General features: G+C 40.7%; 1 protein-coding gene across 1 annotated transcript in view; it reads left to right on the forward strand.

The window, feature by feature from the left end:
* Positions 1 to 12,990, forward strand: part of fig4a (FIG4 phosphoinositide 5-phosphatase a) — a 114,116-nt gene that overhangs the window by 37,290 nt on the left and 63,836 nt on the right. Inside the window, exon 10 of the mRNA XM_088324773.1 lies at positions 10,881 to 10,978. Coding sequence (XP_088180899.1) covers positions 10,881 to 10,978 — 98 coding nt within the window. The remainder of the gene's footprint in view (positions 1 to 10,880; positions 10,979 to 12,990) is intronic.

The raw sequence follows: 12,990 nt of genomic DNA on the forward strand, positions 1-12,990 counted from the left end.
AACACCAAGCATGAAGTCAAAAGAACTGTCTGTAGACCTGCGAGACAGGATTGTCTTGAGGCACAAATCTGGGGAGGGATACAGAAAAAATTCTGCTGCTTTGAAGGTCCCAATGAGCACAGTGGCCTCTATTATTCGTAAATGGAAGACATTTGGAACCACCAGGACTCTTCCTAGAGCTGGCCGGCCTTCTAAGAAGGGCCTTAGTCAGGGATATGACCAAGAACCCGATGGTCACTCTGTCAGAGCTCCAGCGTTCCTCTGTGGAGAGGGGAGAGCCTTCCAGAAGGACAACCATCTCTGCAGCAATCCACCAATCAGGCCTGTATGGTAGAGTGGCCAGACGAAAGCCACTCCTTAGTAAAAGGAACATGGAAGCCCGTCTGGAATTTGCCATAAAGCACCTGAATGACTCTCAGATCATGAGAAACAAAATTCTCTGGTCTGATGAGACAAAGATTGAACTCTTTGGTGTGAATGCCAGGCGCCATGTTTGGAGGAAACCAGGCACCGCTCATCACCAGGCCAATACCATCCCTACAGTGAAGCATGGTGGTGGCAGCATCATGCTGTGGGGATGTTTTTCAGCAGCAGGAACTGGCAGACTAGTCAGGATAGAAGGAAAAATGAATGCAGCAATATATAGAGCTATCCTGGATGAAAACCTGCTCCAGAGCGCTCTTGACTTCAGGCTGGGGCGAAGGTTCATTTTTCAGCAGGACAACGACCCAAAGCACACAGCCAAGATCTCAAAAGATTGGCTTCAGAACCACTCCGTGAATGTCCTGGATTGGCCGAGCCAGAGTCCAGACTTGAATCCGATCGAACATCTCTGGAGAGATCTGAAAATGGCTGTGCACAAACGTCTCCCATCCAACCTGATTGAGCTTGAGACTTATTGCAAAGAAGAATGGGCAAAACTGCCAAAAGATAGGTGTGCTAAACTTGTGGGATCATATTCAAAAAGACTTGAGGCTGTATTTGCTGCCAAAGGTGGATCAACAAAGTATTAAGCAAAGGCTGTGAATACTTATGTAAATGTGATTTTTTAGTTTTCTATTTTTAATAAATTCAAAAAAAGTTAAAAAAAAAAAAAACTTTTTCACATTGTCATAATGGAGTATTTTGTGTAGAATTTTGAGATAAGAGATTAAATAAATACAATTTGGAATGAGGTTCTAACATAACAAAATGTGGAAAAAGTGAAGCGCTGTGAATACTTTACGGATGCACTGTAAATATCACAGGAAGTACATGATTCAGGCGAATGAAACCAAAAAGTAATAATGTTGAAGATTATAAACTGCATTCTTTCAAATCTGAATGAGAAATTCAAAAGCATGTGGATTATGTGAACAATTTCACAAATGTTTAATATGCGCATCGCCTAAGATGGCATACGTCGAGTCAGTAATGCAGCTCATTCCAAACAAGCTGAATAGCGGTGAGATCATGAGGCCGGACCCGAACCTGGCCCAGACACAGCACCAAATTTTGGAGACGGCCAAATGATTGATAGATAGATAGATAGATAGATACTTTATTCATCCCCGAAGGGAAATTCACATTTCCAGCAGCATCCCTGAGCTGAGAACAGTACAATAATAAAGCCAAAAGAATGCAATATACAAATACCCAGTGTGACGTGCAAATGCCCACTGTAGCGTGTTATATAGAGTAACTAAATAGTGCTACACAGAATACATATTGCAGTAAGATTCGGTAATATCCAATGTAGGTGGTGTGGTTTAATGTGGGCCTTTACTCTGCCGGGTGGAGTTAAAGAGCCTCATGGCATGAGGAAGAAAAGATCTCTTCAGTCTGTCCGTAGTACAAGACAGTGACAGCAGTCTGTCGCTGAAACTGCTCTTCTGTCTGGAGATAATGCTGTGTAGTGGATGCGATGGATTGTCCATGATTGACCTCAGCTTTTTCAGTGCTCGTCTCTCAGCTACTGTTGTTAGGCTGTCCAGCTCTTTGCCCACAACAGAGCTCGCTTTCCTAGCCAGTTTATTGAGACGAGAGGCATCCTTCTTCTTGATGCTGCCTCCCCAACACGCTGCCGCATAGAAGAGGGCGCTTGCCACTACTGTCTCGTAGAATATTTTCAGGAGCTTTTTGCAGATGTTGAAGGAGGCCAGCCTTCTGAGGAAGTAAAGTCGGCTTTGCCCTTTCCTACATAGAGCTTCTGTGTTGGCAGACCAGTCCAGTTTGTTGTCCAGCTGCACACCCAGGTATTTGTAGGTCTGGACAAATTCTACACATTCTCCCTTGATGGTTACAGGAACCGGGTGAGTTCTGGTTCTCCTGAAGTCCACCACCATCTCTCTGGTCTTGGTGGTGTTTAGGTGCAGGTGGTTTGCGTCGCTCCATCGGACAAAGTCCTGAATCAATTTCCTGTACTCCTCCTCCTGCCCGTCTCTGATACATCCCACGATCGCAGTGTCGTCGGCAAACTTTTGCACATGGCAGGCCTCAGAGTTGTACTTAAAGTCCGATGTATATAGAGTGAATAGGAACGGAGAGAGAACGGTCCCCTGCGGAGATCCTGTGCTGCTAACCACAGTGTCCGATGTACAGCCCCCCTGTTTCACATACTGGGGTCTGCCTGTCAGGTAGTCAGTAATCCATTCTACAAGGTGTGAGCTAACTCCCATCTCTGTCAGTTTCCTACTCAGTAGCAGAGGCTGTATGGTATTGAAGGCACTGGAGAAGTCCAAAAATGTAATCCTCACAGCCCCCTTCGCCCTATCCAGGTGAGAGAGGGATCGGTGTAACATGTATACTATAGCATCCTCCACTCCCACCTTCTCCTGGTAAGCAAATTGCAGTGGGTCCTCCTCAAAAATAAAATGTGAAAATTTGGGTATGCTCCGGGCTTGGTCTCTCAAATCAAATCAATCGGGTTCAGGCTTTTATACCCAAGGGACGAGTCGGGCTGGATTTTTTTAGGCCCGATTTTACCTCTAAAGCTGAAGCATATCTCGGGTAACCGTCCCCAACTATTTTTAAACTTTCATATTTAAATTATCTACTTGAGAGTTAGTACAGTGAAATACATTTATTTATTATAATTATTAAATCTTAACATTTGAGGATATTATTTTGTTAAACATCCAGTATATTCAATGAAATTGAAAATAATGAGAATTCTTTTGGGGCAGCACGGCAGCGCAGTGGTTAGCGCGTGCGCTGCACAGTTTTGAGGTCATGGGATCAAACCTTCCTGTGTGGAGTTTGCATGTTCTTCCCGTGCTTGCATGGGTTGCCTACGAGCACTCCGGTTTCCTCCCACATTCCCCAAAACATGCATGTCAGGTTAATCGGCCGGTCCAAATTGTTCCTAGGCATGAATGAGCGAGTGAGTTGTCTCTGTTTGCCCTGCGACTGGCTGGCAACCAGTTCAGGGTGTCCCCTGCCCACTGCCCGAAGATAGCTGGGATGGGCTCCAGAACCCTCACGACTCTAAGTCATGTCAAGTCATCTTTATTTGTATAGCCCTAAATCACAAAGGGCTTCACAGATTATTACACTATATTACACAGACTATTTTTCAGCCGACGAGAAGAGTAGGTTATTCATATGCTATGGAGTAGAAGTGAGTTTTAAGTTTAGATTTAAACATTTCCACTGAGGTTGCAGATCGGATCTCAGGGGGAAGAGCATTCCACAGCACCGGTGCCCGGATTGAGAACGCCCTCGAACCAGCAGAACACTTCTTTGCTCTTGGGATCACCAGAAGACCGGCACTCTCAGATCGTAGGCTTCGGACCGGGACATAGGGGCAAATCAGATCTGAAAGATAAGAGGGAGCAAGTCCATGTAGGATTTTGTACAATACTAAGAGAACCTTGAAGTCACATCTATGGCTAACTGGGAGCCAATGCAGGTTAGCCAAAATCGGTGTTATGTGATCGTACTTTTTTGTCCTAGTTAAAAGCCTCGCTGCGGCATTTTGTACCAGCTGAAGAGACTTGATTCTAGACTTCGGGAGACCAGAGAGTAGTGCGTTACAGTAATCGAGACGGGAGGTAACAAATGCATAAATTATAATTTCCGCATCAGACTGAGACAGTATTGAACGGATTTTAGCAATGTTACGAAGATGGAAGAAAGCGGTTCTAGTAATTTTCTTTACATGCATTTCAAAGGATAGATCAGGATCAAATATGACACCTAAATTTTTAACTGAGTCACTCTGTGTGATGTGACATTTGTCTAATGAGGATAAGTGGTACAGATAATGGATGGAGAGAATTCTTTGCAATTATTTTCTGTATTTTTACTTTAAGTAAAAGGCTAAAAGTATACCGGTACTTGATATCAATAGTTGAATTGAACAACATAACAATCCCTTTTTTCACTTTGCATTTCATCCCATTTCTCAGTTTGTACAGTGTACCTTTGATCCACCGTCTGGCAAATGTCACGAGTGTCAAAGCACATCATCTGTTGCAAGGATAAATTGTGTCAATGGCTTGTTGTCTTTTCATCTTCTCTCATTATCATCTCAGTCGCGATCTCTCAACAAATGTTGTCTTCAATCAAAGGCAAATGTTATCTGGGTCAGACGATATGAAACGGCATCTATTTGAGGAATGTGGGGCAGTGATGTACGAAACAAGACACGTCCCTCAGATACGACTTGACCTTGCTGGAGAAATTTGTTGCATAAGGAACTTGTTTACAACTTGTTGTGATGACTAGGCCCAAGCAGAGAGGTAGGCAGGCTTAATTTGAAGCGAACCTTGTAGACTGGAGTGTCATCAAAACACGTTGTTGGCTCTCACTTCATGAGTCATCGGGAGCACTAGTTAGAAGTGGAGGCGGGAAATTACGATACCATAACAACATAATGATAAAGTAGAATTTTCTGAGCCAGACTGGTAAGATATGAATTTTTAAAAATACATATACAGATATTCCTCATTTTTGGCAGTTGATGGGGACCAGAACCCCCTGCCAAAAGTGAAAATCCGCAAAGGAGCGTCGTACCCCAAAGGTTTTAACTCACCCCCAGATGACGTCAATAACCACTAATAAGTATAGTCTCTAACAAAACAAAAATTATAGATTTAAGACCAATTACAGTTGAATGAATTGTTTTATCATCATCATACAAAAGTAAAACTAAATTGGAGGGCTGATGCGCGCTAGCATCAGGGGTCCTTGAATGGGGACAGATCTCCGCGATGATTGATATTAAACCGTCCCGAATAAAGCGGTTTCCTAGAAGTTGTGCAAGATACAGGGTCCGCAGAAGTGGCTCTGGAGAGTTGTGAGCCTAGCCGTTAGCATTAGGACCAAGAGCACCGCTCTTACCTTTTCCTAGACGTCACCTGAGTTGCTTCTAGAACCAGTTGGTGATCACAATTTCGTTGCGCTTTTCTGACATTCCTCGGAGTCTGACTTTTAATTGATGAAATTCTTTTCAATGTAACGAGCCGCTAAAAGTTAGCCGTCGCTGTGCTTGACAGTTTGTTTTGATTCTGAGACCTTGAAGCGCATGCCCAGCCCGGCTGTTTGACTAACAGCATACCCCAGCCTATCACAGTCGTGCATACAGTCAAACCCCCCAAAAACAGAGCACCTTCCCTAATCCCTCCCTGTGGTGTGCTGTCTAACAGAACACAATGCAAAATACAATATCAATAACAATAATGACAAAATCAATTCAATTGAAAATCTGTAAAGGAGTGAGCCAGCAATAATTGAAGCGCAGAGTAGCGAGGGGTCTCTGTTAGACCAAATGGGTTTTTATCATCTCAAGAATATAGCCAGACTTCGCCCATTTCTGTCTCAGGCAAACATGGAGGTGATAATTCAAGCTTTTATATCTTCTCATTTAGATTGTTGTAATGCCACGCTCTCTCATCTTCCCAAAAAGCAGACAGCATTCAGACACTTTTGTCCTCACCTATGGAACGGTCAGCTGGAGGACATCAGGTCTGCAGGGACCCCTGACATTTTTAAGAGGCTCAAGACCCACTTTTTTAATATGGCTTTTAAGTGACAATTTTTATTTAGTTATATATTGTTAAACTTCTAATATTTTACTTGAACATACTTTTCCTGATATGTTATGCTTTGTTCTGCAGTTCATTTTATTTATATTTTTATATTTGTTTTTCCTCATTTTGGGGCCCCTTACTGGTAGGTTGTGATTCAATGGCTGAAATCCTTATGAAAGTGGCATGAAAAAAAATCACACTAACTGATTAATCTCAGCTTAAACTAACACACAGATTAGCTAGTCCGGCCTGCACATTTTGGCTTTATCGGTCATATGTTTGGCAATTCTAATTTTGATTCCAATTATTTTACCTTAGGTTTTATTTTATTAATTCTCCATAAAGAGAAAATTCTCTCTTTGACGAAGGAACAGAACAATGGGAATTGGACGTTAATAAATGCTCTTGAAAATAGAAGGTACAATGTGACTAACCAGTTTTAGTATATTTTTATTGTTACATCAAAAACAAGTTACCAGTAGGTGCAGTAGATTCTCAGAAAACAAACAATACAGTAAGACCTCGGTTATCGCGGTTAATGGGGACCAAAACCACCCACAATAAGTGAAAATCCGCGAAGTAGCGGCGCACCTTTTACCATTACAGACCGCGAAGCTCTGAATCCGCGAACGTCGAACCGCGAAGTAGCGAGGTCCCACTGTGTGTATATATATATATATATATATATATATATATATATATATATATACAGTGAAGAAAATAAGTATTTGAACAACCTGCTACTTTGCTATCTCTCCCACTTAGAAATCTTAGAGGGGTCTAAAATTGTCATCGTAGGTGCATGTCCACTGTGAGAGAGATAAACCAAAAAAGAAAAATCCAGAAATCACAATGTATGTTTATTAACGATTTATCCGTGTGATATAGCTGCAAATAAGTAGATTAATCTTAATATTCTGTACAGTAGCTTTTGTTTGCTATTACGGAGGTCAAACATTTCCTGTAGTCTTTCACCAGGTTTGCACACACTGCAGGAGGGATCTTGGCCCACTCCTCCACACAGAGCTCCTCTAGATCAGTCAGGTTTCTGGTCTGTTTCTGAGAAACCCGGAGTTTGAGCTCCCTCTAAAGATTTTCGATTGGGCTCAGGTCTGGATACTGGCTGGGCCATGCTAGAACCTTGATAGGCTTCTTACCGAGCCCATCCTTGGTTTTCCTGGCTGTGTGCTTCGGGTCGTTGTCGTGTTGGAAGACCCAGTTACGACTCATCTTCAATGCTCTGACTGGGGAAAGAAGGTTGTTCCCCAAAATCTCACAATACACGGCCCCAGTCATCCTCTCTTTAATGCAGTGCACTCTTCTTGTCCCATGTGCAGAAAAACACCCCCAAAGCATGATGCTACCATACCCATGCTTCAGAGTAGGGATGTTGTTCTACGGATTGTACTCTTCATTCTTACTCCAAACATGCTTGATGGAATTATAAAGAAAAAGTTATATTTTGGTCTCATCCAATGTTCCCTCTAAGCTGCGTGTGTGGGCAATTGCGCACTACCCAGAGCTTTTCCGCGCACAAGAAAAGCTAGCCAGCTCACAAAAATCAGGGCTCGAAATTGCTAATTAAGAAGCTGACGTTGTGTTCCAAATGCGGTATATGGAAGTCAAGGTCGAAGTAGAACGAAGTTGAATAAAGTCGGTAGAGTTTTTCGAGAACAGGCTTCCTCTGCTTGGCTCACTAAAAGGAACCGGCTCTTTCGGGTCCTAAACGGCTCTTCAGGCTATTTTTGCTTCTTTCATTCCTATATGACCAAATATTATGTAAAATTATGCACAAAATGACTTAAAGGAAGGGGGAATACAACAAAAAAGAAAAAATACCAAAATGAAAAAGTAGTGAAAAGCTGAGAAAAAAAGAAACAAAAGGAAGAGAAAGAAAGATGGAAAAATTCTGAAAAAAAGCCAGAAAAAAAGAAAAGAAAAAAAGAAATAAAGGAAAAAAAGTAAATAGAGAACTAAAAGAAAAAAGTAACATCTAGGAAAAAATAAACACAATGAGGTTTTTTTTAAAGGAATTAAAAAAAAAAAATAGAAAATATATATATATATATATATATATATATATATATATATATATATATATATATATATATATACCACAGCCATATCCCCCTAGTGGGAGGTGGCTAGAGTCATTTATGGCTCTTTTTGGGAGATTGATACAGAGGAGGGGATTCCCAGCTCGCTCAACCCAACTGAGGTGTTAGGAGTCATTAGGTGACCAAACCCCCCAATTCCAACCCCTAATGCTGAACGCCAAGCAGGGAGTCAACGGGGACCAATGTTTAAGTCTTGGGTATGACCCGGCCGAGGCTTGAACCACAACCTCCCGGGCGCCATACCCCCAAGGCCACCGAGCTAGTAGCCTTGGGGGTATGAAAAAAAGAAAAGAAAGAAACAAAGGAAAAAAAGTAAATAGAGAACAAAAAGTAAAAAAGTAACATCTAGGAAAAAATAAACACAATGAGATTTTTTTTAAAGGAATTAAAAAAAAAATGGAATAAAACAGGGAATAAGAAGAAAAGGTTTGTGTTGGATTCAAATAATTTCCAATTATACCAAGTCAATCTTGTTGCCAACATTGTACTTCCACTAAAAAATGTGATTAAATACAGTTGTGTATCGTGCAACCGACTAAATAAGCCCCCAAAATGTTAGTATTATGCGACAAAAGATACCAGGAAAAAAAAGGAATGGAAATCTTGTGAAAGACCTATTGTAAAAGCAAATGACGTCTGTAGGCCGAACAACCTTTGCAATAATATATTAGTCAATTCATTCAAAAGTGATTTTTTTTTTTTTGCATTGTCAGAAACTCAGCAAAATTTAACGTGATGTCAAGTTTTGGACATGTTTGATAATGACTTAGTTGCCAAACTTGGGATTGCTGTGCTCACCGTTGTTTCAAGCGTTGCTCACCGAATTTGTGTGAACGCTCAGACCCGTGGAAAATTAGAGGGAACATTGGTCTCATCTGACCACAAAACTTTCTTCCATGACTCCTCTGTATCATCCAAATTGTCATATGCAAACTCAAGACAGGCCTTGACATGTGCTGGTTTAAGCAGGGGAACCCTTCCTGCCGTGCATAATTTTAAATCATGACGTCTTAGTGTTTTACCTACAGTAACCCTGGAAGAGGTGGTCCCAGATCTTTTCAGGTCATTGACCAACTCCTGTCGTGTAGTTCCAGGCTGATTCCTCACCTGTCTTAAAATCATTGAGACCCCACAAGGTGATATCTTGCATGGGGCCCCACTCCGGTCGAGATTGACAGTCATGTTTAGCTCCTTTCATTTTCTAATTATTGCTCCACCGTTTTTCCACCAAGCTGCTTGGCAATTGCTCCGTAGCCCTTTCCAGCCTTGTGGAGGTGTACAATTTTGTTTTGGGTGTCTTTGGACAGCTCTTTTGTCTTCGCCATGTTACAAGTTAAAGTCTTACTGATTGTATGGGGTGGACAGGTGTCTCTATTCAGCTAACGACCTCAAACAGGTGCATCTGTTTCAGGATGATACATGGAGTGCAGGTGGACTTCTAATGGGCAGACTAACAGGTCTTTCAGGGTCAGAATTCTAGATGTTACACAGGTGTTCAAATACTTATTTGCAGCTGTATCACACAAATAAATTGTTAAAAAATCATGCGTTGTGATTTCTGGATTTTTCTTTTTAGTTTATCTCTACACAGTGGACATCCAACTACAATGAAAATTTCAGACCCTACCATGATTTCTAAGTGGGAGAAATAGCAAAATAGCAGGGTGTTATTTTATTCACTGTATATATATATATATATATATATATATATATATATATATATATATATATATATATATATATGGGTTCCTTTAACCACTAGGGTCGTAGGGCCACCATTTCGTGTGGTCTGTCTTGGGTAAGTAGTCTGGTGGCGCCCATGCCTCTTCAGGCAAACAAATGTTTTATTACAATTTTTTTGTCACTTTACAGTATCTCAAAAACGGCTATTATGGTCATCAAAGACAATTAAAGACATTTGACGAGCAATTTTAATTGGCATAGAAAAAAATACATGGCCATAAAATGACTTGCAAATATTTAGTCAACAGATTTTAATGACATGACAATGCAGTTTAGTATACATGCAAATTTTTTAATGCAGGATTGCTAAAGATTGCAAAATATCAAAAAAGTCCATGAAAATGCTATAAATATATACTATATTAGCTTTGGCAAATAATTAATTGATAACATCTTTGCAGGTTTTTGCGCCACTATAGATTTTGAAAAACGGCTATAATATTCATAAAAAAATACTGAAGACCATTTGACACGCATTCTTAATTGGTATAGGAATAAAATACATGGCTAGAAAATGACTGTTGGAAATATTTAGTCAACAGTTTTTAATGAAATGACAATCCAGTATAGCATAGATATAACATTTCAATGCAGGGAATTTAAAATAATGCAACATATCAAGAAAGTCCATGAAAATCTTGTAAAACCCATTTCTTTTTCACAGGCAAGTCAGTGGATGTGCCAAATGCATCTTTGAGGATAACCTTATCCTAGTTGCAAATCTAGGAGCAGGCTAGCTATAGAGAAAATATCACCACATTAACTGAGCAAAGCTAAATTTAGCCTGCTTTCATGCAACCAATTTGAGGCTAAATTCACCCAAGATAATAAATATTTTGTTGGGTTGTATTGTGGACCGGAGGATATTTTCTTCACACCCTTCATACCTTTTCAACCACTGACCCATCTTCATGCCTGTGGATGGTTCAAAGTTCAAAAACGCTATCTTAGATGTTTTTATTGATGAGCGTTCTCATGCACTTGTGCCTGTGTTAAATCTCTCCGACAGTGGACCAAGCAGACCCGTACGCACACATTGCCGGCCTTCACTTTGACCAGATGCTGCAGCGATTTGGCTCGCCCATCATCATCCTGAACTTGGTCAAGGTAGGCTTGTTGCGAAAGGGTAATAGGAAAACACCTTGAAAAAAAGTTGCATGAAATTTTAACAATAGTGTTTATGGCTGAAGATTTATGAAAAACAATATACCATATTTATCTATATTAATGCACTCATGTATAACATGTACCCCTAATTCTTCATTAACAATTGGTAAAACAGTGGTTTTTATTAGCTCGAACTCTACAGTTGGATGCACTGGGAATTAAACCCTGGTTGCAGAGTGTGCCAATTTCTAACCACTGGACTACTTGTGACGTACATAACACATGAAAAAGCATCATATTTTATCTCAAAGTTCCAGAGATGACTGGCACCATAAAAATAATGTGAAAATAATATAAATCTAATACCCTTTTTTATGTTTTTATATATCTGATTCACTGGTGGTCCTGTGATTCCTCTGGTGCGACTTATTTTTCTTTAACCAATCTCAATATGGGTGCAATTGTAAAAACCTGTAGTAATTTTGATACATACATTTCCACCCAAACAAAGACCTGTTTCTTCATACACAGAACACAATCTCAAAATTATATGAATATCGGATACCGATACTTGTTTGTTATCACTACTTAGGATGCCTGGGAGGTGTACTGATTCCAATGTGTAATTTATAAACAAATGTAGAAAGGGTGGTCAGGGGCCCTCTCCTTGTGAGAGGTAAGAGAATTCTCCCACCATGGTCGGCTGTGTGTCGTAAGAGGCGACTAAAGTGGAGGGAGCGAGGGGTCTGGGGATCTTCTCCTCTCTATCTCTATTCCCTAAGAGACAGCAAGGCAGAGAAAGGGGGGCGGGAGACCGAAAGGTCTCACAAACCCTAGTTATAGGGTCATTAAATGTGAGAGGATGTAGAAGTAAAGTAACTAAGTGGAAGAAAGAGGAGATCGGAAGGATGATGACTAAAAGGAAGGTTGATGTGTTAGCCTTGAGTGAAACAAAGATGAAAGGAAAGGGTGAATTACAGATTGGAGGTATGTATGGTAGAAGGTCTGGAGTTACGGGTGGACATGCTAGAGAAGGAGTGGCTGTGCTTGTGAGTGAGAAACCAAAGGAAAAACTGGTGGAGTGGAAAGAGATATCTTCCAGATTGATGTGGGTGAGGTTGAAGTGAGGTGTAGAAGTATAGATGTTTATAAGTGCATATGGACCTGGTTCAGAAAGAAGCGCTGAGGAGAGAGAGGAGTTCTGGAAAGACTTGTCCGAATGTGTGGCAAGTGCGAAAGAAGGGTGGAAAGTGGTAATACTAGGTGACCTGAATGCTAGGGTGGGTAATGAAACGGTTGAAAATGTGATTGTTAGATATGGAGTGCCAGGAAGAAATGAGAGTGGAAAGAAATTGATTGAGTTATGTATGGAAAATGAGTTGGTGATTGGAAATACATTGTTTAAAAAGAGGGACGTGAATAAGTATACCTTTGTCAAAGTGAATAGTGGCAAGATGGTGGACAGAGCACTGATGGATTATGTAGTGGTTAAGATAGGGATGTTAAGTAGATTGTTGGATGTGCATGTTTACAAAGGTGAAATCAGTAGTATGTCTGATCATATTTTTGTGGAAGGAAAACAGAATAGATGGATCGTGGAGGGCTAGTTACAAGAAGAGTGTGAGGGAAGAGGTGAAAATGTCAGAGTTGAATAAGGCAGAAAAAGAAAAAGAGTTTAAAGAGAGGATAAGGGAAGAGTATGAACGGGTTAGTAAAAGAGACATTGAGAGTGTGGAAATTGAATGGAAGTGGTTTAAAGAGGCAGTTTTGAGGAGTGCAAAAGAAGTGTGTGGAATGAGAAAAGTTGGTCAAGGTACTAGGAAAGGAAGTGAATGGTGGAATGATGAGGTATCAGAGGCTGTGACAGAAAAGAGACGTGCCTTTGAGGAGTGGCTGCAAGATAAGAGTGGCGATGCGTATGAAAGATATAAAGTGAAGAAAAGGTTGGCAAAAGCGGAAGTGGAAGCAGCGAAAAGGAAAGCAAATGATAATAATAATAATAATAATTTCCT

Source organism: Urocampus carinirostris, chromosome 20 (assembly GCF_059441175.1).
Source record: "Urocampus carinirostris isolate Australia breed hairy pipefish chromosome 20, RoL_Ucar_1.0, whole genome shotgun sequence".
In the NCBI taxonomy this organism is placed as follows: domain Eukaryota; kingdom Metazoa; phylum Chordata; class Actinopteri; order Syngnathiformes; family Syngnathidae; genus Urocampus; species Urocampus carinirostris.